This window comes from Haemaphysalis longicornis, unplaced genomic scaffold (genome assembly GCF_048455015.1).
Source record: "Haemaphysalis longicornis isolate Haplotype H1 unplaced genomic scaffold, Haemaphysalis longicornis Haplotype H1 scaffold_1, whole genome shotgun sequence".
Classification (NCBI taxonomy): domain Eukaryota; kingdom Metazoa; phylum Arthropoda; class Arachnida; order Ixodida; family Ixodidae; genus Haemaphysalis; species Haemaphysalis longicornis.
The window spans coordinates 392,296,776-392,324,370 of record NW_027526203.1 but is presented as its reverse complement, the minus strand read 5'-3'; the positions used below and the strand labels follow the sequence as shown (position 1 = coordinate 392,324,370).

The window sequence follows — 27,595 nt, the reverse complement described above, 5'->3', positions numbered from 1 at the left end:
CTATAGGGAGTACATGGTTTTTATTGCGTCTCCATTCGCTCAGTGCCTGTTGTGAAATTAAGGGGTCAAGAAACTTACAATTCGGCAATCTTGGAGCCGTCAAACGCTGCAGCTCGTATTGCTTCGATGGTGTTGTGGTTGAGAATCCTGGGAGAAAAAATACAGGAGGAACGAATATGAGGTTATTAAACGAATCGTATTTACATATACATTCAGCACAAATCCTGTGCGTTTAGCTTGGTCGATTCCCAATATTGAAAAAAGAAAAGCAGAAGAATGTTGAAAATGTACCGTGGTAACTTACAGTGTGCCTGCTTTCACCTTGATGGAGTGAGGGCTGAGTTCGTTGATTCGGTTGCTGTCGAAGTCTCTGAAATAAAAAAAAAATCGTTTTATTAGCTGTGAATGCGAAAGCAATAATGTGCAATTGAACGCCACTTAGTTTTCTTCAGAAGCTGTGGGTAAAGGTTTCGAGTTTTCCTGTGGTTTATGTGGCTGTAAGCGTAGACGCCCTCCTTGCGCTACCGCTGAAATTATGACCAGATACGTTCCGTCGCGCTGATCGTGGCACGGAAGGCGTTGCAGCCGACAGGGAGTTTATGAGCCGTTTTGCTGCTACAGACATCGGAAGCCGGCTTTGTCGATCAAGAGGTCATTTAATGTTTCCCTAACCATTGCCCAGTACACCCGCATGGGTACGTGCTATGAACCGCAGCCAATAGGAGGCTCAAAAGCGCCGTTATGTTGCTACAATCGCCGGACACCGGACGTCGGCTTTTTCGGTCACCGGGCCATTTAATGCTCTCGCATTAACACAATGCCGCAAAAAACGTGCCATTTCACAGTACATCCCATCTTTTAGTACAGAAACCCTAGGTCGCTGGTTCGTGTCCCGGCCGTGGCGGCCGCTTTTGTAATGGAGGCGAAAAGCAAAAACGTCCGTGTGTACGAGCTTTCGGCGCACGTTCAAGATCCCCAGGTGGTCAAAATTAATCTGGAGCCTTCCAGAACTACGGAGTGCCTGATCGCCTGCGTTGCGTCGGCGCGTTAAACCCTACAATCAATCACGTACAGAAACCCTTTTTAGCTGGCGAAGTGACTTTCTTATCGAGACAAGAATCATTGTTCTTTTAACAAAGGGACCGGTGCGCAATCTTCAATATTTTCATAAATATTTTCCGCATGACAAAGCTAGGTCTTGCATAAAAAAAAAAGCAGGAATTTTGTAGGAAAATAAAGAGGAACGCTAAGCATGGCGAAAAGGGTAAGCAGGCAGCTGTTCTTAGACTTGCATAACAGCCTTCGAGAAAGAATTGAGCGCAAACAATTCGACAGAAGACACAGAAAGACCGGACGGGACTAGCGCTTTTTCTGGTCTTTCTGTGGCTTTTGTCGAATTTTTTGCGCTAAATTCTTTCTCGAATCATGAACAAACTAGCCGAACAGCAAGTTTTAATGGCAGCCTTCTTGGTACGAAGCATGAAAAATCCGCACTCTGCTACGACTTCCGCAACGATTACGTCTGTCAGAAGAGGTAGTTATGTTAACCCTGTCTGGGGCATGAAAAAACATGCTCAGGTGGAGAGGCATAAAGGACAACGGTCGTTTGAAAAGTATTCGTCGCTTGTGGAAAGTCGTAGTTGAAATTAGGAGTTAGTTAAGCCAATCGGGCGTGTATACCACGGCTCCCTAGACCATTTTTTAGTTGAGTTGGTACCGCCTTTTAGTTTGGTTGACTTCCTTTTTTGAATGCGACCACAAATGAGGTCTGAGATGGAGTCCGCAAGGCGTATCGATCCCGAGTGGTCTGGGTATAGGCAGCACTGAAACCTTGGTACACCAGAATGCAGGAGCACGAAGCGTAGACGAATCGGGCCGGTCTGGGCCGGCGCTTCATCCCCCCTACCATCAGCCCTGCGCTCGGTGTCCGTTTCGCCTTTGTTGGTCGATATCTGGTCAAGCGTGCTGGCCCATAGGTTTGTGGGCCGCCAAACAAGGTCGGCAGACACGTGAAGTAATGCGCTGGCTCTGAGGACAGCCCCGTCGGCTCTGAGAAAGAAGTTTCTGCCTTTGCCTGTCTTCGTGGTGTTCTTTAGGGACCTTCGGTGGTTCGCATTGCGGCACCGGTCGGATCGATGCCATATTAAGAAAGCGAAGTCCTAATGCGAGTAATAATCTTTACGGAACTAATCTAGGCGCACGATTCGCTTTTTTTCCCTTCTATTTATCCCTCATATCCCCTTCGGTCTTTGACAAGTAATCAGTACTCACAGCATCCCGATGTAAGTGGACGGATTCAGGTCGTGCATGTAGGGTACTTCGAGCAGTCCACAGTGAGTGATGCGTCTGAAAAGAAGAGGGAGTATTGATAGCAGGAAGATGTTAAGAAGAATATTCTGCAGCAGCTATGTTACGTTTGTATACTAAGCTATGTTGCACCTGTGTTATACCTACATGCTTTTGGTGGAAATGAATAAATTTTGAGTGCCAATAGCTAACCATTTCGAGTACTCTTAGCAGCTTTTTGAGGACCCAGCGGACCCCATGACAGTGGTGAGTAGTTCGTAAGCGCTTCCTTCGAGGTAACCACACTCTGTTGCAGAGTTACCTTTGTTGAAGATAAAAAAAAGCCTGACACACCCAGCGTCAAAGAAGCCCCATTGACATTTCACGGCCATAATTTGTGACTTATGCCAACTTTCGCACAATATAAAGAAGAAAATCAGAAGTCAGTGTTTTTCAGAAACCTTGTGGATTAGTTTTCGTTGTCACGCTATTGATGCGCTGTGTAGCACGCTTGATATAAAGTTGTTTGGAGCCAAATCTGGCTCGAAGTCTGTATATACAGCGCAGAACAAACTATTTGGCTTGTAAAAAACGTGTACAGTGAAAGCCGGAAGAAGCCCTTGAGAAAAAATAAAAGCGTCCCTATGTTGACGACGGTGGCTTTCTGGGCTAGTTTTTAATGCATCATAAAAAAAGTGGTTACAGTGAGTTCAGAAGGCAACGCAGCAAAGAAGAAACATTTCGCACGGAGAAACCTTTGCTGCCATATGACTCGGCGGACTCTCAGCTTGTAATAAGGACATTGGTGAGAGCCTGTTACACGAGTGCCCTGCGCAGGTGGGGCTTCCGTTGCAATTGCATCAAGTTCAGAAAAAAATCCCCCCACCTCCCCGAAGGGGATCGTGCGGAAATGCGAATGCATTGGGTGCACCGAATTCTTCTTTGCGGTATCGTTGCCGCGAGGGATTCGACTTCACCGACTTCCATCGCTATCAAGGCGCCAGTCGGCAAGCAGTCACGGAGAGAGGCGCGCGCTCCCTGCATTTATATGCGCAGCGAGCGGAGAGGGGTACGCGGAGAGGAGAGAGAGACCCGCGCCAGCCCGCGCGCGAGCTCTCTCTCCGCCCCGAGCTCCACGATGCGAGCGCCCTCACACGCCGAGCGCGCTCCTCCTCTCCACTCACTCTCCGCTACTCCGCCCGAGCTCCGCGATGCGAGCGCCCTCACACGCCGAGCGCGCTCCTCCTCTCCCCTTTCCCTCCGCTACTCCGCACCTGTTCCGGTTGCCAGGCGCGCGCCACAGCTGTTGCTAGGCGCACGCCGCTCAACGACGCAAGACAACCCGCGGCTAAGAAATGCATTCGCATTTAAAACAAAGTCAGCGCCTAACTTTGGCCGGATAACCCTCGCAGATGATGATGGTTGTGGCGTTGTGTACGTTGTGAGATACGAAAGGTACAGAAAAGGTCAGAGGTGAGGTACGTGCTAAAAAAGTACTGTGGTGGGCCCTACATTTGTAGGTTGTCCTATAATCTTGCCCTTGGAAAAATTGATTGATTGATTGTACAGTTTAACGCGCCGACGCAACGCAGGCGACGAGGCGCGCCGTAGTGGAGGGCTCAGGATTAATTTTGACCACCTGGGGATCTTTAACGTGCGCCGAAATCTCGTACACATGGGCGTTTTTGCTTTTCGCCTCCTTCAGAAAAGCGGCCGCCGCGGCCGGGAATCGAACCCGTGACCTTGTGCTCAGCAGCACAACGCTTTAGCCACTGAGCAAAAAGAGGCAAGTGCCAAAATAAGCACCGTCAGCCGTTCGTGCCGTGTACAGAGTCATGTATTCCACGCCTTTGTCATGAGTGGGCGTTAGGGAAGACGGGTAGGTGCCTCCATTGAGTTTCATATGAAACTCTACGGGTGCCTCAACGTCCGCCTCCGTGTGAATCAACAAAACCTGTAAACCATTGTGTGCTGCCATCTAGCGATGTCTTGCCGTGCTTGCGGCTGCACCCCACTTTTTTAAAGGTGCACTATTCTTGGCAGGCGGGAAGAACTGGTTCGCGCCATCTTAGAGGCAGCTAAAATTCAAATACTTCTCGATGGTTGTGCTAGCAGGCCCTCACTTTCCCTTCCCAAAAAAGAGGTGCTCTTCCTGAAGCCAAATTTATTCCTTTAGCTTTCAGGTGAGTGACATGTTTTATGTATGTACATATTCTCGGCGTTCCGAAAAACGAGCGGAAATTTACATTTTTTTTTGTTTTTAGCCCACTCCAGCAGAAATCTTTGTTTATCTTGGACCGACAACCTTTCCGGAGCGTGATTTTGGCGACACATTTTTTTTTTGTAGTCACCATGCAGTTTTTTTAGCTTTTCGCCACTCGGGCGCTTGCGGTAAAAAAAAAAAAAAAGCCCTGCGTTCGGTAGAATAGATTTGTTGCAAGGCAGCGCCATGTCTGCACGTCTTCTGTTCCTCGTGTTTTGTTTTCTGCATTGTGTTTTCTGTCATAATATTCCTATTTTTTTCTGGTCAATGCTACATCGGGCAAGTTGACCGATGTACAAATGATCTTAAAATGGGAACTGCATCGCACAGGGACAGTCTGTTTACCTTGTATGTGTGTGTGTGTGTGTGTGTGTGTGTGTGTGTGAGAGAGAGAGAGAGAGAGAGAGAGAGAGAGAGAGAGAGAGAGAGAGATGTTTGCCGCAATCTCAACACTGACATGCTACTCGGCGTGGGAAAGGGGAAGGTAAGATAGAAAAGGCCCTGCGGATAACAGGGCAGAAGAAAGACGAGAAAACAGGTGAAATAAAAACAAAACAGCGTCCAGTTTGTGTGAGCAGTCTGATGAACATCACGGTGATATCCTAATTAATTTCAGTGATGCCTATCTAGTCCAAGTAATCTAACAACGCCACTAATGCTTTGCGTTGAGCTGAAAAGGAGGGCCATGGATTGAGAAGTACTTGTAAGGTGCTTGATTATCTTCACCAAACGGCTCCTTGCGGGCATATAAGCGGTGCACTCTAACAGTAGATGTTCCACGGTTTCCGGCTACCTGCAGTTATCGCAAAAATGTTGCGCTGTGGCTTCCTCACTAGCATGCCTAGCCATCCTAGTACAAATGATCAGTTAACAGAACGCGCAAACTCGCCGATAGTTGCTCAAATGGCTCATGCAGCACTTTCCTTTAACTCTTTTTTTCCAACACCTGGAACGCTTTAGAACGTGGTATAAGCGCGTCCAGTCCTTAGCTTCGACGGAAACAGATAACCGAACCAATCATTTCTATTCCACGCACATAAAGTGGCCAGGAACTTGCTCAAAAGATGTTTATGTATTTGCGGGTCTTCTTAAAAGTGTGGGCATCTTATTGCATGCATGAGTGACGCCCCACAAGCAAAGCACCACTATTGGCCGGCTTTCTTTCAGTTGCAGCAATAAGCACATTCGACATCCACTGTAAATACAGTCACAACACAAGAGGTACAGGTATCTGCTGCAGTGAGCTGACAGCTTTGTAGTGGGGATAACTGTAGCTTCCGAAGTGCTTCCAGGCACAAAGGAATGAGGGAGAGCGCTTGCAGGCACCACTGCAGGGTCGCCTTAAGGCTGTCATCTGGCAGTGCATTGTCCCAAGCGCGGTCGCGAGACATAATATTGCTAGACGGTTAAATAGAAAAAAACTTGATTATCCCGCGCGATTGGGCATCCTTCGTCCAGGACGCTTTCGCAGTTGTGGCCCAGTTCTAGCGCCTGGTGGATATGAGCTACAAGAGCAAGCTGATCTGGCAAGGAAGCTGCATTGCAGCGTTATCAGGCGCTATCGCGATCACCGAGCAAAAAAACAAATGTGAGGCTTTCAAGATAAATGAAAATGCCGGAAGATGTGTGTGCGTGCCTTCTTCGTGGTTTCCAACAAAATAAATCTATGCTTTGTCGTACGTTCCACAAATCACTCCATTTTTAAGCAGTATTTTGATGTTGTTCTCGTGCTATTATTATTGTCACGCCAAAGAGCAAAGCTTGATTGTCAGGCAGTGCCGTTTGTATCGTATACCGTCCTCTCGGTGTTCTTTTCTTTTGTGTGTGTGGAACCGTTGTTGTAAGCGAACAACTGTGCGAATAATTGCCCAAATTTACAAGTTGTTTACGTGAACAAAAAGTTCGTGCTTTGCATCGACATTCTCTGGCTTAGTGTTTTTATGGCGCTGTTGATCTGGTTGGCGGAGGAGAAACAATTCCCGCCTTATCAATGACCAATTTCTAAGCCGAACCATGTACCAAAGCTTCAACATTAGACTTTGAATGCCTCGTGTAGCGAGAAATTACTTGAGTTGAGCTTCACAGTGCAGCCCCAAAGCGAGAACTCGACAAGCTCGACTTCAGTGTCCCCTTTTAAATCAAGGAAATGTCACTCAGAATGGGCAGTGGTTATGCAAACTTTACACCTTCTTAACCTATCTGAAATTTCAAATGGGACGTTCGAGTTGGGCTCGCGCTTCGGCTCGCTTTTGATATAGCACAGTATAAGGGCTTCTAGGTTTGGAGACTCGTCATGGAAATTAAGTGCGGCAACATTAATGGGGTGCGATGATATCAATATGGTTCCTCCTGATGTCTCAGCAAGGTGATGAAAGGGGACGCGGTTGATGCCATCACCTTGCTCATCCTGTCCAGTGAACACATGTCGCAGTTGTCAGCATCCCTCCATGGATCAGGAAAAAAACCCCGGCAGAAACACCACCCGTTCTGTCTGTTGAAACGTATGCTAATGCATGCAAAAGTCGTTGCGTGACCTATTCGTCTAGTTTTGTTGTTGTTGTTGTTGTATTTACTGTGAATCCGTTGTTGGGACACATCGCGGTTTCGAGCCTTCGAGCCGGCCATTCCGACGCATATCGACGCAGGCCAATTTTGGCACTCCGCCAAGACATTCCGCGGGGCGCTCAAGGAGGAAGAGAAACCTTCGAAGCTGTACATGGATTGTGAAGTGCCAGCTGCGCCGAACATACCAATAAGTTCAGGAAAAGTGTGTTTGGGGCGAGCGGCAAGATCCATAAATTACGGAGCAACAAAACGCGCATGGTCACTGAGATAGCCTCCCCCGGGCAATCTAGGAGTGCACAAAAATAGGCGCCCATGTGAATACAGATGTAGCGCAAACACCAATTCTCGGGAGATACGAAGAATAAGCTGTTTCAAAAATTTTAGGGTGCGTTCTGTATCAGAACGCAACAGAAAACATGGAAAGTACTGTCTACTGATGGACTGTCTACGGGAAGTATTGTATTGGTAACTGGAAGTATTGGAAGTATTGGAAATATTGTCTACGGCTAAACACGACGAAGCGTAAGGTTTTTTATTTACTGATTGATTCTGGGCGTTTTGCGCGCCGAAGCTACCCCTGGGCGATGAGGCGCGCCGTAGTGGAAGGGCTCGGGATTCATTTTGACCACCTGAGAATCTTTAACATGCGCCGCAATCTCGAACACACGGGCGTTTTTGCATTCCGCCTCCACCAGAAAAGCGGCTGCCGCGGTCGGGAATCGCACCCGCGTCCCTGAGCTCAGAAGCACAGCGTCTTAGCCACTGAGCCACCGCGGCGCGTGTGTTATAATTTTGGTAGGACTGTTTGTATATTCACAATATTGGCTAATTAAGTCTAGTGCGCAAGTAAGCATTTCCGTGCCTACGAAATATGTAAAATTTGCGGCCTGATAACAATATAGGGCACGTGATACAACAAACGGCGGTGGCTAATTCGCCTTGTGCGAATTAGCGATCGAATTTTACTACTGTAAAATTTCGCTGCGAATTTGTTGCTGTAAAAAGGAAAACATCGCGAATATTCCCGCATAGAAAAATACAAGCAATACAAACGCGGCCAGCTGGTTCGATAGCGGCACCGATTGGAGGCTTTTGAGAAGCAGCAGGTGTGCATGACGCGTTTTGCCCCCTGGTGAACTTGATTATTAGTCAAGAACTGAACTGTCAATATGAAGTCGCGGGTTGAAAAGGCTGCGACGGCCTCGTGACGTCGTTTCGTTATTAAGCCTAGGATAAGTTGCGGCGAAGTATTTGCCCGCTGTTTCAGTTACGGCGAGTGCCATTGACACTGTCACCAGACTTCGCGACTTTCCCTGCAAATAAGACCCCTTCTACAGCCCCCTCATAAATCAACAAGAAATAGTCAAGCGAGCGTTTTGTCAAAGAGAAATCGGTGACAGGATTTCGTACCGAAGAAACGACACTTTCTACTTCGGGTGTGGTTTCTGAGCTTCTAAAATCTGTCATGTTATTTTTCGGAATGAAAAAAAAAAGTGTGTTGGCGCAACCGTTTTGTGCGCTGCTGAGACAAATTAAATACATATTCTTTGCGAAATTTATATTGTCTGGACATCGTCCTGTAAGTCACTGAAAAAGTGTTGCATCCCATTTTCGCGGTGAAAACAACACATCCGACGAGAGTACACAGCGTAACAATGAGGACGAATGAAAAACACACATCGAAGCAGTGCAGCAGCAAAAACAAGATGGCGCAACGAGAAAGCAGCCCTCCATCAGAAGGAACTCGCTCACTCTTTTGGCGGTGGTGACTCGGGGCACCACAGGCGTCGTACGAGTATAACTTACTTTGCGTACAAAAGGAGGTCAGAGTCTGGAAAGCCTTGTCCGTTCTTTGGCGTTTCATGCATGGTACTGCACTGCTCGCCCTCTAACCGCATGGGGTCTGTGCGCTGGAAGCTAATCTTGGTAGAAACCCGGAAAGGCGAAATCGTAGTTCGCATTCCTTGTTACCTACAGCGTACGAAAATCACTCCAAGAATATGCAATCATTGAATATTAATTTTACCCTTGCGCTGCCTTTTTGCCGTGGCCTTGTGGGGTTGCACCGTTCTGTCGCACGCGCGCTATTGTCGCCAGGCTGTATTGTATAGTCTACTGTGATGCCGTGCTTTGTTACCATGAGTGTCCCTTTGGACGTGCTGGCGCTGCTTTGTCGCGCGCTGTGTCGTATCCATGCAGCGCGAAGAATTATTTTTTCCCGCCACACGTGATGAGCTCAAGAAAATTATATTTGAAGATGTTGAGACTACAAATGTTTAAAATGGGAACGTGCCGAGTTGTAGAGTTTAACTACGTTCTGTGTTGCCACCAATACCTGACCTGAGACTTTTGCACCAGCAAGTGTAGCAGAACCATCGATTCGAGCAACATTGTTTTCGCAAAGTTCACGATTCCTAGCAGGCATCTCCGGTTCTGCATGATAGCGCAATAAACCAGGGCGTTCGTTGAGACTATGCTGTTTTCGTAAATGAGAATGCATAAACGCAATGTTAGCAACGAGCGTATCATAGTGCGAATATTTATGATCACTAGAGCTCTTGTTTGCGAGAGTAAAATCTGCTTCATTTTTTTCAACTCGTGGGTATCACCCACGCATTCTGAGACTCAGTGGACGAAAAAATCTCCGAGGAACTTAATTCTGCTTACTTGCTCTGAAGGCGAAAGCCTGGCTGTGATTATCAACGAGTTCTTCACTGATAATTGTATTCGGTTATCTTTCTTCGCTTTTGTTTCTTTGTCTTTTGGCACAAATTACTTGGGCCGACATGTTTTCTGCTACATCGTGTATGCGTCTTTCTTCCCTTTCATTTCTCTGTCTTACCGCGCGAATTACGTCAGCACACAGCAAGGCACACGCCACAGCCTCCCTAGAATCAGGGTTCTGCAAGGCTGGTGGGCACTTGTTCTATTCACGTGCCATCACGTTCACGTATCACGCGGAATGCACTGCCGTGACTTTTACGTTCGAAATTCATACATTTTGTAATTTCGTGAATTGGGCATATTATCCCCTCAAAATCCAGATTTCGGGCCAATCCCCCAAGTGGGAATGTGCAACGAAGAAAGTAACAACTTTTGTTCTAGCGCTCCCAACTTATGGGCCCTACATAGAGTGCTCGCTACCTTTGTGTGCAGTTCACGCTTTGAGCCCATGCGCGGAGATGATCTTTTCCTTCCTTTAGAATCTGGAGGTCTAGGACTTGTCCACATTTTTGTACACCTACAGGTTTCCCGATTTTTTTTCTTAAGAAATATGAGCCACCCGTTCCTACGAGTAGTGTTTTAACGTCGGTTGGGTGTGCATTTGCCGTATTTATTTGCTCCTGTAGGGCCAATGATGGCTAGGGATCTTTGGGGATTTCTTAAAGAAGTAGTGGGGACACTCAACGTTTTAAAAGTGCGTTTCTCATTGGAACGCTTGTTTCACCTTTCGAGGCAGCAGATAATCAGTGTAATACTGGAAAACTTCTTCCCTGTACCTATGTATCATCAGCCATAGTTGAATGTTAGGGATGACACAGTTTTATTACGTGTCAGTCGTATGTGCATTCAGCCGGCTGCGAATACATTCTTCTTTAAGGTACATACGCAAACCCTTCCTGTTAAAACATGGCTACATTCTAAGGGATTTTTTTGCACTATGGTCGGTGTACTGTCGGTTGTACAATCAACCTGAAACTGTGGAGCATTGTTTTGGGATGTGTAGAGACGCAGTGTTCTTCTGGGATATTCAACAACGGACACTGAAGAATGACATAGACATCACGCTATATGTTGTTCGATTTCTTTCGGTGGGCAGAGACAGTGCAGTTCCATATGATCTCTTTCTACTTATGGGGCTGTTCAGTTTGTGGAAGTTCCGCATGAAGAACGATCATGCGGACCCTACTCGTTCAATGAAATCTCTCTTTCGCGAGCAATTTTCGTGGGTACGAAGCGTGTATGCTGCACAAAGTGAGCCCCCAAAATGGCTCTACCTTCTTGATGCATATTTGTGCCTTCCGGATTTTTAGTTAGAACTTCTGGCTTGTTCCCCTTCTTAAACTGTGAGTGCTTGTAGACGGCTTATAAAGTGCGCTTCTAAGCGCATAAGATTCGTTTGGTTACCATGTAATAAAGAGCACAGTCGGCAGAGTGCCGGCTGTTGCTGCGCAAACCCGGGTTCAAATCCCACGGGATCACCCATGTTTTTTGTTTATTTGCGCTTTACAGCAGTGGCCATTTTCTTGACTGGACAACAACAACAACGGTGCTTTTTCGCCGAATGGGGCACCTAAGGCTTTCGCCTTAGAAGCGACGTACCAAGATCCCCGTTGCCAGAACATGCCATAAAAATTCCTATTGGCTGCGTATAGCCAGAAAACTGTCAAAAATTTCTCATCGGCTGCGAATGGTGTATGCGGCGGCCTGACGTCCCCATTGGGTATGCGGGAAAAGTGTAAGGGTGGTATGCAGCCACGAGTATTAAATTCACGCCGCAGGCTGCTGCGCCATGAGCCCTGTGCGAATTAAGAAAATTGGTTGAAGGCAATATTATCGTAGCACGTTAAAGAGAAGAGGCAGGGGAAAACAGATGAAAGAGTAGCGACTAAGCAGCCACCTTCTCGCTTTGCCCCGCTCGTGTCACGGGAGCTATAGTTGATGCGATCGGCGGCCACCAGCAAAAGCCATCGCAATTAACACGATTGCACCATTTTAGTGGTGATTCTGGTTCCATTTGATCCCACCGCCGTAATGCCAGCATGGAGTAAACAAACTGAATACTCTGTTTTCGGTACCTTACCCGCGCCACCACTGCTGACATCTAGATGCAGATTTGAAACTACTGAACATTTGTGTTTTCTTGTGTGAAAGCCTCGTTTTTTGGGATTAAAGTGTAGTTAGGAGATTCACAAAAGCTAATTATTTTAGCAAAAGACGAATATTGTTTCATGGTTTTCAAAGGAGGAGCGGGACCCTGCATCTGACATGTGTGGGAAGCAGACCTTCTCTTTCCGCGAAAATTTGACATCCACCTCAATGCAGCCGTACGGCTCCAAAGGAAAGTTGTACAGCTTTCTTAGAAACTTCGCAGTAGGAGAAAAAATTCGTCCTGGTCTAGGATTCGAACCCGAGACCACCACCTAACAGGGTTCAAATCAAATCCTGGACCAGGACTAGTGGTTTGTGAAGAAAATTTTCCTTGCATTTCGCAAGTGTCACCCTCTGCGAGCTGCCGTATTCGCTTTCTCGTGTATGACCGCTCATCTGGCATACCATCCAAGATTCGGGTTCTGACAGACTATTTTGAAGCGATTCAAGAACTCCAACGACCTCACTCAACTCATCCATACATTTACCAAATCATTAGCCAGATCAGTGCCCTACTCACATACGGAACACAGATCCGTACTGGCTAATCTCGGTGGCATGAGTACTCATCTCCAGGGAATCAGGCAGCCCACGCAGTTGCGCAGGAGGCTCACAATTTGCCAACCTCCACTGTTTCCCGACTCGTTTTCGTTAACCAATCATTCCCTAATGCCTCTTAATCACCCCAAAATATACGCTAGTGTTACAACCCGCCAATGATACCCAAATGTCCCTTATTGCCAGCTATTCTCCCCATCAGGTCTCCACTTGGTACTGCCCTAAATTCACGCGATATAGAAACGTCGGGCACCCCACCTCTGATCCCAGCACCCCTGTCGACCCATACTCTCTCAAAAACCACACTCTACTCGCTATAGCTGATTTCGCATTAAAAAGCGGCTTCACGCTCAACGTATCTCGGCACGGCCTACTAAACACTTCGGGCCGTACATTTCCCTTGCGGATCGCCGAATGCACCCCTCCCGAGGCCGATAACTCAGTCCCCCCCAATCTGAACTCGAGCTACACCCCCCTCTCGCCACATGGCCCCGAGAATAAAGCTCCAGAGAATAAAGCTTGGGAATAAAGCTCCAACAACCACATCCGCTTTCTCGTTGCCGAGAAGACCGGCATGTGCAGGTCTCCTGTAAAGCGCGCTTTGCCTGTAGGACAGCCATGCACCACTCCGAAGCCTACAACAATATAGGAGCACGAAACTGTGACAGAAGGTTGAAAGAATGTGCCAGCTGCAGTTTTGGCGTTGGCCGATTTAACCTTGATTAAAAAAAAAAAAAAAACTAAACGCTAACTTGAAATCTCAGACCAAAGACCTTACCTGTAACGCTAAGTTAAGTCGGCTTGTGGGTTCAGTTGTTGTGATAACAACTGAGAATTGTAAATCTTGACAATAAAATGGCTGTAGCTAGATATAAAATTAAATTGGACGAAAACGTGAGTTCAGACCAGGGCCAGAAAGTGTTATGCAATTGAAGTTCCGTGTAAAGCAGTCTGCAAGATTGCAGAGGCGGAAGCAGAGTTTAAGTCAGTAAACTCTGGCCAGATCACACACCCACAAAAAAAAAAAAAAAATGAAAAGGTGGGTAGTTGCGACAGAATGCCTGATGGTGTCACAAGCTGCGTTATATATGCAGGAGAGGGAATCCCTCGCAAATAACCTGTGAAAAAAGGTCCGGCCTTTAATGCTTAGCCTTCGCCAATGGCAGCGAATGGAAAAAGTCGTTGTCCATGAACGGCAACAAAACACCTTGTATAAAACGATTAGCCAAAATAAAAAAAAAGGTAAGGCGAGATACAATTACCTATAACGTACACATCAGCGAAGTTAAGAAATCTCACACGGATTAAAAATAATAATCCAATCTAGGCAACACTACACACGGCTATGTTTATTAAATGGGCAATAACGTACAAGCGGTCCAAAAGTTAAATGGAGCACGGGAGCGGTGGTCAAACGGCGTTTCCAGCTGCATTCCATCTGTATTCCAGCGCTATCTATGAGTAGATGCGCCACAGATAGCGATGGTTCGCGGGGACATCCGGCTGATGTACGAATGCTCCTTTTATCGCCGGCTCGAGCGAAATCGCGCTGCTACCATCAGTCCCCGTCAGAAGCTCTGAATGCTTTATGCGAGCATTTTCTTGCCCGTGTTGGGAAGGAAACTCAGTTTTCGGCGGCGTGAACATTATGCATTGTCAGGAATTCCAATGACTTTTGTGATTCACGATTCGCTCGGTGGCGAGTTTGTGTCGCCGTGGGGTTTTCACGGTCATTGATAAATTTGTGAAGTGCGGCCAAACTCATCCTTGGCTCTAGGAAACGCACGAAAAAACAACAACAACAACAACAACAACAACAACAACAACAACAACAAAAACCGCGTGCGGTATATGCTACATTGCTTTCGAATTACATCAGAGGAACAAACGCATACAAATTACCTGAGAAGATGACGTTTTGCTCGGTACCGCAAGATCATAGACCCATCCACACTGCACGGCAGTGAAAGCCTTGCTGGAAGAACGGGCTGTGCGGTTATTTGAGTGGACGCCCAAGGGCACTGACACGAATATTAAAAACATTGGCGTAGGAGGAGCTTGAAAGGCAGTATATCTCGGGTTAATAATAGCGCACGTGCAAACTTCGTTTGGGTGGCAGTAAAAAGATAATTATAAAACCTCTATGAGCGGCCCGGATACATTGACTTTTACAGCGGAGCTGTTATAGGATAACTGATCCGTGTTTGTTTGTTGTTTTTTGTTTTTTGCGTGTGCAGAGCGAGAAACACCGCTCTCCACCTCCTCACTTCGGCCGCGTGCTCTCCTTCAGCGCTTGATATTTTAATACAAGGTGGCGTATATTGCCCTTGGAAAAACGTCTACAGTCAGGCGTTTGTGTTTGTGTTTAGAAGTGAAGCCATCTTTACAAAGGTCAGTGTAAGCTTGATCTTCGTAAGCTGGCTTCCCACATTTTGTGCAATACAATGACGCCAACTCAAAAAAAAAAAGGGGGGGGGGGGGGGGGGCAATATCCGCGAACGCAATAGAAGAAGGCCACTGAGGAAGTTAGGGCCACGGACGCCAAGCGTAAACGAGATGCCCGCATTCGGGACCCCGAAAACCGCGAGGCGGAAAATGCAAAACGTCTGCGTGGCTAAAATCCCTCTGAACTTTTTCCCGGCGTGACGGCGCAGTTTAAGCCAGAGTTCGTTGCCAACCAATAACCCACAAACTGCCCCGCTTGTCATCCACCTTCACAGAGTGTAAAGGAGCAGAATTTTTTATGAGCTTCTGAGTCAGCGCATGGTCATTGCAATTGGCGTTAGCAATAACTTCATCCGTTACTTAACTGTTGTTCTGGTATAAAAAGTAGTGAATCTTTAGAATGAACGAATTACAACTCCTTGTTGTAATTGCCACTTGTTGTGATCCCTTTCTCCCTGGACGTTTGCAAAATACAAAGGGTTACTTGGTTAAGTTCGCTTACCCTTTGCTATAAAGGCAATTTGTGTTGAAGTAACTGGTCCTCAATCGGCTCACTTACTTGATTTTGTTGATACCCATGAGAGATTATTTTATTTTTCGTGCGTTCCTTTGAGCCACGCGGGCTTTGGACCAAACTGATCCCACAGCGTTAACTACACATCACGCAATGAACTTGCCGCTTAACGAATCGCAAATACCGCCAGTCACGCAGGTTGAACGAGGTGCATTCCTGTTTAAGCAGGAAGCGCACGCCCTTTATGCACGCCCTTAAGCGCACGCTCGTTATGCATATACACATCTACTCGTAGATAGCGCTGGCATCCAGTTTTGTCGAGTTTGGCCGTCGCTCGCGTGCTACGTTTGATGGATTATGCAACACTTCCGGTAAATGCTTTCATTTTGCCTTCGCGTCTGGAAGAACTAGGAAAGTTTAGACATTGCCAGAACGGAGCGGCAACGCGTGATTTGGTCGTTGCAGCAGATATGCCTTGCGTTTCTGCTTTGCTTTTGTGGCTTATAACAGCGGAGCTGTGCAAGCCAGAAAACTATCATCATCGGCGAAGTGGAGAGGAGGAAGATGCTAGTGGCGACGAGGCACGGAGCCCACGAGCAGGTGCTGGGAGCGCGCGCCTCCAGAGAAAAATGTGGTTAGGGGGGATCCCGGGAATCGAACCCGGTACCTTTACGCCACGACATCCGCAAGCTAACCACTGGGCCACCCAAAAGGCCCGAGGGGTATGTGGTTAGCAGAGGCGGGCAACAATAACGTGTAGCCAATTTGAAAGCAATAAAAGGTTGTGTTGGCGCGAGGTGACACCTACAAGGAAAAAAAAGGCCAGATAGGGTTTTTCCCAAGTATTACAGCCAAGTGGGTTAATTTAGAAGCGGAAAAAAAACCAGCAACGAACTAGGCGCCCATTGCGTGTAAAAGCCATTCCATCTCGCCTTCCCAGGACGCCTCATTACGAGACGGGAAGGCAAATGCACACATGTGTTTGGGAGGTTAGAAATGCAGTGGACGCGCGCTAAGAGAAACTTCGACAGTCGAAACACCGTTTTGCGGGCAACAGGGATAAACGAAACCGAATCTGAGAGTCACATTGACTTGTTACTGTGGCTACCCACAATACAATGCGATTCGGTGGTAGCATCCGGCGGTACGCCCTAGACCTCTTTTCTGACATCCACATTCTGACCACTTGTGGGATGATGTTGCACCTGCAACAATTCAAAGATGCTTCAGTCATGCGGGTATCTCTAAGGAGGTGGCCAATTAAGAGGAGTCGGATGCCGGCAGTGCTGAGGCGCACGCTGTTTTTGGTTTTGTGGCTGAGAGATGCGGCACTGGTATGGTGACAATTAACGACTACGAAGGTATTGATGACAACGTTGTCACCTACCGTGAGGACACTTTAGAAGATATACTAAAGGAAGTGGAAGAAGGCTCCAGTGATGAGATTGAAGTGTAGATCGACAATGACGACCACCAGAGCACCTTTCCATCGACAATAGAACCAAGCTAAGCAGTACAAGTACTCCAGCGGTACTTCCAGACAGAGGGATGTTTTAGCCTGTGTGCAGCCTAAGAAAGATGAATGCCTACTTGGTTAAGCAGTGCCATGCTAAGCTGAAGTAAACCACCTTGGGCAGATTTTTTGGGAGTCGGGAGCCTTAAATGAGACTGCTAATAACTGTAACAGCTTTCACTGTCCCCGTCGAGTTTCGTTTAATGGAGTGTATTGTAATAAAAAACGAAAAAAAAAGAATAACCTAACCCCCCAATTAAGCAAAACAGACAACAATTAAAAGACCGCCGCCGCATGAAACAAAAAATTAAAGCCGTTTCACTCAACCTGGAAGCGACCGGAAGCGCAGAGCAATGATTCGCCATAATTGGCTGTGTCGTCATATCCGCTCACTGCTACCATCCGGTGTAATTAAAATTTCCTGCCTCCGCAGTGCTCGCGCGCCCCCTGCCTGAAAGAGCGCCAGCGGGAGTTCTGTTCTCTTTGTGCTTTTCTCCCCGCACGTGCCGGCCATGAAGCTATGAGGAGCTGCGTAGCGAAGGAATACGGTAATAATTCAGACCACCTGGGGACCTTGAACATACAACGCAATCTCAATACGGGAGCATTTTTCATTTTCCCACTCCATCACAGAAAACGGCTACAATGGCCGGGAGGGATTGAACCCGCGTGCTTGCTGAAAGGTTGAGTGGGATCTAAGGTTGAGGTGAGCCCACAGTGACAGTTTCAGTTGAAGGTGATACTTCTTCAACAGATTTTAACTGGAATATCAACTGCGAAGGTTAGGTGAGGCTGGCAAATGACACTTGAGTCTGAGGTCAGGTCGAAGTCTATATGTCATTTGCCCACCTCTATTTACTGCTGGTTTACCGCCCGCGCGATGAGATAAAGGGTAAACAACGCAACGCCTGCCCAAAGTGAGGATGGAAGCAATTTTTCTGTGAATATGAATTTTTCGACTGACTAGTTTTTCTTTTTACCTATGCCTTTATACAAGGAATACAAGTTTATATTTTCTAGATGCAGAAAAAGGCGTACTGTTGGCCACAAAAAGTTCTGCGACGTGTTTATACCCCGAAATGATGTTTCTCTGCCGAATTTTAGTAAAAACGCTAGTTTGTGCTCTTCTGCATTACACGCGATCAACATCGACAAACGCGCGCGAGATGCTTGTCCTGCGGGTGGTTGAAAAACCAAATTTTAAAGCTGAAACCGCGTCCCACAGACTTTTGCGGCCGTCTGCACATGCATGAGCACAATCTATGGTCCCTTGGTAGCATCTGAAAAATTCTTTAGATAAACGTTCTGCTTGTTCGGTGATCGGAAAGCCCGGCGGGCGGGCGCTATCTAATCGGGTAATAGTAACAGCCGCATGGGTCGTCTTGGACGGCAGTACAAAGGAATGCACGGCTTCGCGAGAGGCATCCTCAAAGAATGATAGTGATCTCTACAAAGCCGATATGAAGCGACGGTGCATACGAAGTCGCTTCCACCTGAATGACAATGCGGGGATGACTCTTGCCTTATTATGCAGCGGGCATATAGAAGTTCTGAATTTCGGAGAGGTCGAGTTCGTACTCCCTGTTTTTCTTGTGATCTGTTTACTTTTGCGTACGTTGTTGCGATTAATGTTCTGCGAATGATAATTTGAAGGACCGAAAAAAATACTGGAAACAGAATGAAACTCGGCTTAGCGGGAGCAGGAGTGAATGCGATGAAAGGAAGGGTGCTTTAACGCTCGGCAGACATTCATACGAGGAGCCGTGTATACGCGCAGGATACCGTTTCCACGCATAGAGAATGGAAATAAATTGACCTTTGGGACGCACATTGCTACCCAGTGGAAATGCGCACGTGTCGTTCGGATTAAGGTCAAAGATATCAGTTTCGTTACACTCTTATTTGGACAGCGGGGCGCTAAAAAGTGCCCTACAAAAAGAATGCATTTCGTTATTGTATATTGCATTCATAAAACGGAGATGAAATAATTGCCCCTAGAAAGAAAGCAGTGTCAGCTTACTTTATGAACCTCCTCACACCGGTAAATTTTATAATTCGACCGTGTCTAATCGTTTGAAGAAGTTTCACAGTTTTATAATTGACCCGATAAAAACAGAACGTCACAGGTTAGAGCTCCCGTTCTTCTCCTATTAAAAGATCTATTCTGCTGTGTGCCTTCATCAGTCACGCAATACGCTCACAAATAGCTTGAAAGAGCAGTATACTGCCAATTAATGAGAATATGCTGCTGCAATGTTTGATAGTTTCCTTAAATAGACGTAGTTCAGCGCATGCATGTACGGGCAAGAAAGGGCACATGGCAGGTGCCTCAAAAGCTAGTTTGTGTCTTTCTTTGCGCTGAACTGCGCCAAATTAAAATGTGCTGACTGGAATAAGCAGCTTAAAAGGGACGTGTACAAAGCAAGTTGTCAGTAAACATCACCAGCGTCTAGCAGACATATTTTGGAGATAATTATTCCTCACGAAGCTTCAAAACAAATGCCTCATGCTCATTTTTAATACGCTTATTAAAACTTGAAAGCTTCAAACTCTACTGTCCTGCTTAAATACTTACAGTACTAATAACATAAGAAAAACAATATTTACAAAAAATTTGCAAACCTAGGAACGCGATGTTTCTTTATCTTTTTTGAAGTTTTTTATTGTCTGGCCAAAGCAGATTTTTAGCTTGCCAGACTGTGCATCAGATGCAGTGTAAATTGAAATGCAAAGCTTCCGCAACTTTTAAGTTCGGGGAGGCAGCCGGGGAAGAATTCCAGCTTTATTTTGAAGTCATTTCGTGGCGCCGAGTATCGCAGATTCGTCGCGTCCAATTTTTTTCCATTCTCTCTCTCTGAAAATTTTTGGAAAGGGTACGGGGTTATCAGCGGCGGAGAACAATAACATGTGCAGCCAAGTGGAAAAAAAAAAGCCTCCTGTGGTCGGACTTGAACGCGATTTCCAAACGTAATGAAACCGGCGAGTATCCGACTGGGCTATCATCGCATTCCGGGCGCACAGCATTTCCTATGGGTTCGTAGCGCGGGCGTTGGCTTTGGACTATGCCGGTGTTTTAGCGCGTACTTACGCGGTCCACTTTGGGAGAGGTGTGGAAGCCTGCGGACGAAATGGTCCGGGCCTGCCAGTCCCGGAGAACTTGCAGTGGCAAGTTCGGAAATACATGTGAGGTGATGACATATGGAGCGGAAACATTGGCGCCTTACTAAACAACTTGAAAGCAAACTTAGGTCGGCTCAATAAGCCATGGAATGAATAATCGCAGTAACACTCAGAGACGGGAAATGAGATTTCTGGATCAGAAGACAAACTAGAGCAGAATATATCATAGTTCAAATAAAGAAAAAAAAATGGACTTGGGCTGGCCACGTAGTTAGGCGAAATGACAACCGGCGGACTACCAGGGTGACAAAGTGGACATCGAGAGACGGGTCTACAAAAAGAGGAAGGTCAATTACTCAATGGACGGACGAAATAAGGAAATCCGGAGGCAAAGAATGGACTCTAGCGGCGCGGAAGAGGAGTGGTTGGAGGTTGATGTGAGAGGCCTTCGTCCTGCAGTGGACATAGTGGGCTGTTGCTGCTGCTGCTGCTGCTGTTGATGCAACAGCCGGGTCTCCGACGAAGGAAGAGGGGCCGCCAGCTCTGCTGGTTCTCCAGCCTTGCACCACTAGTACAATTTGCGCAATTTTTTTTTTCTGGTAGCGCTCCACGGCAGGACTAAAAGTTTAAATAGCTCCGCTGTTAAAAACGGATCAATGAATGCTCTAAATGACGCCACATTTCGCAAGGAAGCTTCTATAAACACAACAATATATTAGTTAAAAAATGTCGAGGGTCCTCCAGAATGCGAGACGAGCACGCGACCCCAGGACCGTCGCAGCGCGATGATTCCAGCTGACCAGAGGAGGGCATAGGGCTAGTGAATGGCCTGGGGCCTTGAACTTCGAAACGTGGGTTAGAGACGAGTGCTGAGGCATATGGGAGTAATTTTAGCGGATTAATTAAACAAGCAGCCATTAGGCGACTAGCTAAAGCGCTAGTGTACTAATAGCGGTAACAAGGGCGCCAGGCCACCCTCTCAGCCGTAGTAACGCGTACATATAGAGAGGAAGAAAAAAAGTGGCGCAGGTTACGCTAGTGGTGCAAGGCTGGAGAAATAGCAGAGCTGGCGGCCCCTCTCTCTTCGTCGGAGACCGGGCTGTTACATCATCATCAGCAGCAGAAGACCACTAGGTCCGCTGCAGGACGAAGGCCTCTCCCATCGACCGCTAACCGCTCCTGTCCCGCGCCGCCCGAATCCATTCTTTGCCTCCTATTTTCCTTATTTCGTCCCTTCATCGAATAATCGGCCTTCCTTATTTTTATAGAACCGTCCCTCGGTGTCCACTCTGCCACCCTGGTAGTCCGCCGGTTGTCATTTCGCCAAATTATGTGGCCAGCCCAAGTCCATTTCTTTTTCTTTTGTTTGAACTATGATACCTTCAATTCTAGTTTGTTTTCTGATCCAGGAAGCTCGTTTCCTGTCTCTTAGTGTTACTCCGATTATTATTCGTTCCATGGCCCTTTAAGCCGACCTAAGCTTGCTTTCAAGTTATTTGGTAATGTGCCAAGTTTCCGCTCCATATGTCATCACCTCACATTTATTACTGAACTTGCCGCTGCAAGTTCTCCTTGACTGGCAGGCCCGGATCATTTCGCCTTAAGGCTTTCACATTTCTCCCAAACTAGACCGCGTTAGGTCGGGCTTGAACCCGCGGCCAAGTCCAAAGCCAACACCCGCGTTACGAACCCAAAGGAAATGTGGTGCACCCGTAATGCCATTATAGCTCAATCGGATAGACGGCGGTTTCATAACGCGAGGGACCCAGGTTTTATTGCGACCCCCGATGAAGCGCTTTTTTTTCTTTCCAATTGGCTGCACATGTTATTGTTCCCCACCGCTGCGAACCCGCACCCCTCGGGCCTTTGGGGTGGCCCAGTGGGTAGGCTTCCGGTTTCACGGTGCAAAAGTCCCGGGTTGGATTCCCGGGACCTCCCTAACGACGTTTTCTTTTCTTGAGGCTTCGGGGTTTTCTGTCTACCCCGGGCGGGTTTGCGTCGGCCTAAACAGCCCCTCTGTTAAAATTGGCAGAGGAGAAAAAAGTACGGTTGGTGGTTACGCTACTGCCTAACGCGAAATTGGTGTGCAGCGCGAACCGCAGTCTTCTCGGTCACGGCACATAGCTGCTGCGGCTCAGGAAGTGATCAGTGAACGCACGGCGCGCGCTACTCCGCCGTTATCTCGCAGCCCGACGCCGCCGTAGAGCATGTTGTTGCAAATCGTGTTTGAACCTCCCGCGCAAATGTCACGTGGTTCGGGTGATTCACGCAACGATGGGGAAGCGAAGCACGTGCACCGGTTGCCTCACTCGTTGTTCTGCACTTACTCCTGAGGGCTGCAGTACGCTGAAGCAGCACTCACGCGTGGGCTCTCTCGACAGCAGCGATGGTAAGCCTCTGCTTCGGCGGCGCGAACTGCGTCTCAGAAAGCGAACGCACATCATCGTCCAGCGCACGAAGGCACGCGCTGATATGGCGTCATCTCGTAGCCCGTCGCCACCGCTCAGTATGTTTCACTGCCTCCCCTCCCACTTTCGCCACACTTTCCTCCGCCGTTTTTTTTCTGTCTTCGTTTGCTCGGTTACGACGCCGATGTCGAACCACAGTAGCGGCCGGCAAAGTGCTGCGCACTAAAACGATGGTATTACAAGGTGAGGACACAGCCACACCACTGGACACGTGCCGTCCAAGCCGACATAAATAAGGTAACACCACGGTGGGCATAACCTCATGAGTGAGCATAGAATGAGCGCGCCACCTTCATGCTACACTTGTTCGCATTTCATCGGTGTGGTATACGCGGCGATGGACTCTCAACCATTTACATTAACAGCAGCTGCGAAACGCGGTCGCCCGGGCAATGTGGCGCCGAAGAGAAGCGGGGCCGGCTGAACATGGCGAAGAGAGCCAAACCAGCGGCCAACCCAGCGCCAAGGGACGTGAAATCGCTTACAATGAAGAACACCGAGAACGGAGCAGCGGACATAGGGGGAGGGGAGAACCAAGGAGTTGCGACAGCGGAGAAGCTGAAGCTACGTCGATAAACCTCGAGGCGTCTGACCTTTGGAAATGAGCAGAGGAGACTGGAGCCCTGAACCGATGTCCTAAACTTCAATAATTGTCCTCCCCCCCTCTTCCATCTTTCTCAAGAGCAGCTGTGACACAACTGCGACCATACAGCGTTTCTCCAGCAGACAGAGCGCAAACAGTTCCATGTACAGGGCGAATGAATACGCCACGACGCCACCCCCAATACCACATGGCGGGGCACACTATACCGGCACATCTGTTTGACAGTTCAACACCTAGGCTTTCGCCTTCCCCACATCACAAGGAGGGCTTAGGTGCGCTGTAATTTTTTTAAAGGAATGGGGTGACCAACACGCGAAAATTTCAGTCTGCGTGTCCGGGTGTCGCGACATGCTACTCAGACGAGCATCTGGATGAGACCTGTGCATAAACAATGACAACATTGCAAGAAAAACCGTTCTTGTGGGCAAACATTTACCACATCTTTATAAACTCGCACAAACGAAATCTAAGCTTTAGAAATTGAGTCATACGCAAACACTAAACTTGAAAAAAGAAAGGGGAAACTAGGTTTACATATACGGTAGAGACATTTCTCGAAACTAGCCACTAGGGAATGCCAAATTTTCCACTTTCATGCGTGTAGTTTTCAGTGCTGGACATTTTAAAAAATTGAACGAAAGAAAAGATAAGTCGCGCAAAGTTTTCTCTTGTAGCTAAAAGGGGGGAACCGTGCTGGCTTTCGATATGCTTTAACGGCATGGGAAGAATTCGCGACTCTACCATATGCTTTCCGTGACGACTCATGAGGCCACGGTTCCGATTTCCGGCGACAGAAGTTGTATTACTGAAAGAGGCGAAACACAAAAACGCCTCCATGCACGACACTTCAGGGCACGGTAAAGAACACCATATGGTCCAGATTACTCTCTACCCCATTGTTGCAGTGCTCTTAATGGCCAGGCGTAGTTTCAGCTCGTTAAACCCCGAATGGACCTTTTTACACAAACCTGATTCCGCGCGCGCGGTGGCGGTGCGCAATGCACAAAGGGAAGGGAGCAGGCTACGCGATGTTTTTGTGGGTTTCCGGTTCTGCCCTCTGGCCATTCAGACTTCGTGTGCACGCGGTGAACTTTAGCAATGCAGCAACGCGACGACGACGACGATGGTGACGATTGATGTTCGTGCTGGGTAATTCGATGCCAAGCGTCCCGGACGCAAGTTGCGTTCAGCCATTTACGAGTTAAATTTTAAACACAACATTCTGTGACAATGTCCAGGATATTTCCTTAATGATCTTTGGCGAGCAATTTTTTTAAACCATGCATATGAAATTTACGATAAAAGTTGTGTGATTGGAGATATTCAACAAAGAACACAAACTTAGATTTGTTACGCCAGATCCTACCAATATTTTCACGTAGTTTATGCAGCATTTTTCTTTACTTTGTTACCACAATGCTGTAGTTTTGTGCTTCTTAAATATATTGTTTTAAATTGAAGAAAATTGTGAAAATTATGTCTGAGATTTTTTTACGAACAATCGCACACCTTTAAGAAATAACTTCCGAGGCGCTTCAAAGTGCGAAGCGTTTTTGTTTGTTTGTCTTTGAAGTGAGAGGCGATCCAACAGCCAGGTGTTCATGTTTGTTCGTTTGTTTGCTTTAATTTGGGTCCGCATTTGCTTGAATTCGACAAGCTGGCGTTCTCCATTTTCAATTAGGCTTCTCTTCTCTCTCCGTAGGGGGGAGGTCACGTAAAGTGCGCAATCACGAGAAGCAGCCCGCGGCGCCTACGAAGAGGGACGGCGAAACGAAGACGAGAATGTAATCGACGGCGACAGGCGGCGTGCACCACAACAACGGTGAAGAGAATGCACAGAATATGATCTGTCTTTTTTAAAGGCGATAGTCTTTCTTGGGCTACTTAAACCCAGAAATTTTGGTCTGTCTGTATGTCTGTCTGTCCGTCTGTCTGTCTGTGGCTCTATTCAGCCACCCGGTCAAAGTAAAATTGATGTTGCGCAATAGTCTTATATACTCACAGCCACATGTAAACGTCTAAGCCCGGTTTATATGTTCATACTTGTCAACTTTGTTGAACAAGAACAAGACATTACGCAAATATAAGACAGGAAATTAGTACACAAGGGATATTTACAGTGTTCCTTTATTAAAAAATTCATGGATGCTTGGTTTTTCGATAGCAAATGATATTCTGCATCTATTGCAGAAAACCGCCGCCTCCTGGCGGCATATGAAAAATCACGCGGCAACAGCAACGAAAGGTTCCTCTAGCTAGGTTCCACGTTCTGCTTGGAACGCACGTGGAGCTCGGCCACGAGCCTCTATAAATAAACTTTCTTGTCGGCCGCCTCCATTCACGCTCGTCTCCGCCGTACTGCAGCGCTAGCATCGAGGAACCCGGCCTGTAGCAGTGGAACGCGGTAAATTCAAATCGCCTTGAGCAAACATTTAGTATGTTTACCTTGGAATGAGCGCGACGGTACAGGAACAGCATGAGAGGTGAGCGGGAAAGCAAAGGGGGGCATTTCCTTGGCAAATGTCTACAAAGACGTCTTTTGACGACATTTGCAACGAAAGGAGCAGATACGCGGCCAATTTTTAGGGATGACCGCCCTCAACGGTCGAGAGAAATAATATTTGCGAGTATTTCTCATCTAATTTTCGTGTCACTTCTATTTCTTGTACTAAAGAAGCTTCGCTGGTCATCCACCTTCACATAGTGGAGTAGCGCGGGACTTTGGTCAGGTCTTAAAGGAGAGAGAGGGTGAGACACAGGCACGTAGTATTCCTATTACCCAAAAACGACTGTTAACAGATATTTTCCCCTCACTAGTAATGCGGTCATTAAACCTACGCGATTTCGAAGTCAGCTCTCAAAACAACAATCAGCCGTTTTGCACTGCAATTAGAAAAAAAAAAACTCGAATTTATAACATCGGAAGCATAAGTACGGCCAAAGCACATCGAATTCGCTTTTTTTTCTATTTTGGTTTGATTGCTTGTTCGTTGTTCTTTTTTACTTTTTCTCTTTTTTTCATGTTCTCCTCCTCTTTTGCGGAGTAGGCCCCTCCGAAATGAAATTTTGCGTTTGCCACCACTGGTATACGGCAACAATTATTATGGCCCCTCATGGTTGTTCCTTCGGTAATAGAAGCCTCTTGTGAACGTTCATCTCGGAAAGATACTCTACTTGAAGTAAACCAACCACTAGCGCCTCCTGGATTAGCCCACGCGCTAGAATTGATACCAAGTAAGGTATGACGGATAGATCCAGGAGTATAGTGCGTGGGGTGAAGCACAACTACCAGTTGGTCCCTTGTATCACCAAGGTTGTGTATTCTATTTGGCGGTCGTGCGGTAGAGTACAAGATGGGGACAGACTGGTTGGTCTCCGTGTTCGCTTGTGCAAGCACCTAATCACTCTAAAAAGCATGTTTGAATTTGTCCGCTCTGCGTGAAAATGCAGCCCTGACTGCGGGAGCATCGAAACCTGAATCCTGCACAAGCGAAACACCTTTCTCCATCTGCAATTGGACATGTGCATAAGCAGACCGTCGATAGCGATCTTTGATTGTCGAGTTGCCTTCTACGCGTGAGTGGAGCCAGCGTGTCACTTTTGCCTAACATAAATCTAGCATGCCGATGAAAACCTGCAGGTTTTCGTCGGCATGCTAGATGCTAAAAACCAGCCCTCATGGTTTTTCCCTGATATAATATATTCAGTTGTCAGTCAGCGCTCGTGTTGCGTGTTTGCTCCTCTTCGACTTGTACTTTTGCTCTGTTCAAGCAATGAATCCCACCTAACCAGATAAATTCTACCTTCTATTGAAAACAATATTTGAGGCGAGCATGCGATATAGGTGAAACAGACGTAGAAGACGTAAAAGCTGTAGATCATTGCATCAGCGCGCCATCATGGTCAGCCGTCGATACGGATTTGGCATTTTTTAAAGCCATCTTCTGTTACCTGCATGGGCAGCATCACGTTCTCTCTGCTTTTTAAAGGGGCCCTAAATAGGTCGTGATTTCAAGAACGCTTATCGCTAGATAAGCGTTCTTTTCTTTCCGTGTTTGCATGGGAAGTCTATAGCCACCATTCAACGGAGCTTTGACGTAGCTTTGTTGCCGGTGACGTATCCTTTATGACGCAGCTGGCGCTGGAGACTACGGCGCCGCTATTGAAAGGTTCCATCATTTTGCCGCGAACCATGCATGTGGTTTGTTTATTTATGTTTAGCTTTTACCGCCCGGCTGCACCGGTCTGTGTTATCTGTGCGCCAAGTAAAGCGCGTGTTCCATTCTTTATTTTTACAAAGCACGTGTTATCTTTTTTGATAGGGAGATCGTTTCGAACTAACGTCAACGGCCTAGAATAATCTTTTTTGATCTACAGTGTGCTGGAT

At 47.2% G+C, this 27,595-nt stretch overlaps 1 protein-coding gene across 3 annotated transcripts in view; it reads right to left on the bottom strand.

The window, feature by feature from the left end:
• Lgr1 (Leucine-rich repeat-containing G protein-coupled receptor 1) overlaps positions 1 to 27,595 on the bottom strand; it is a 328,535-nt gene that overhangs the window by 98,516 nt on the left and 202,424 nt on the right. For all 3 annotated transcript variants that reach the window (XM_077686639.1, XM_077686642.1, XM_077686641.1), the window contains 3 exons: positions 2,272 to 2,346; positions 305 to 370; positions 79 to 147 (listed from right to left, as the gene is read on the bottom strand). In XM_077686639.1, coding sequence (XP_077542765.1) covers positions 79 to 147; positions 305 to 370; positions 2,272 to 2,346 — 210 coding nt within the window. The remainder of the gene's footprint in view (positions 1 to 78; positions 148 to 304; positions 371 to 2,271; positions 2,347 to 27,595) is intronic.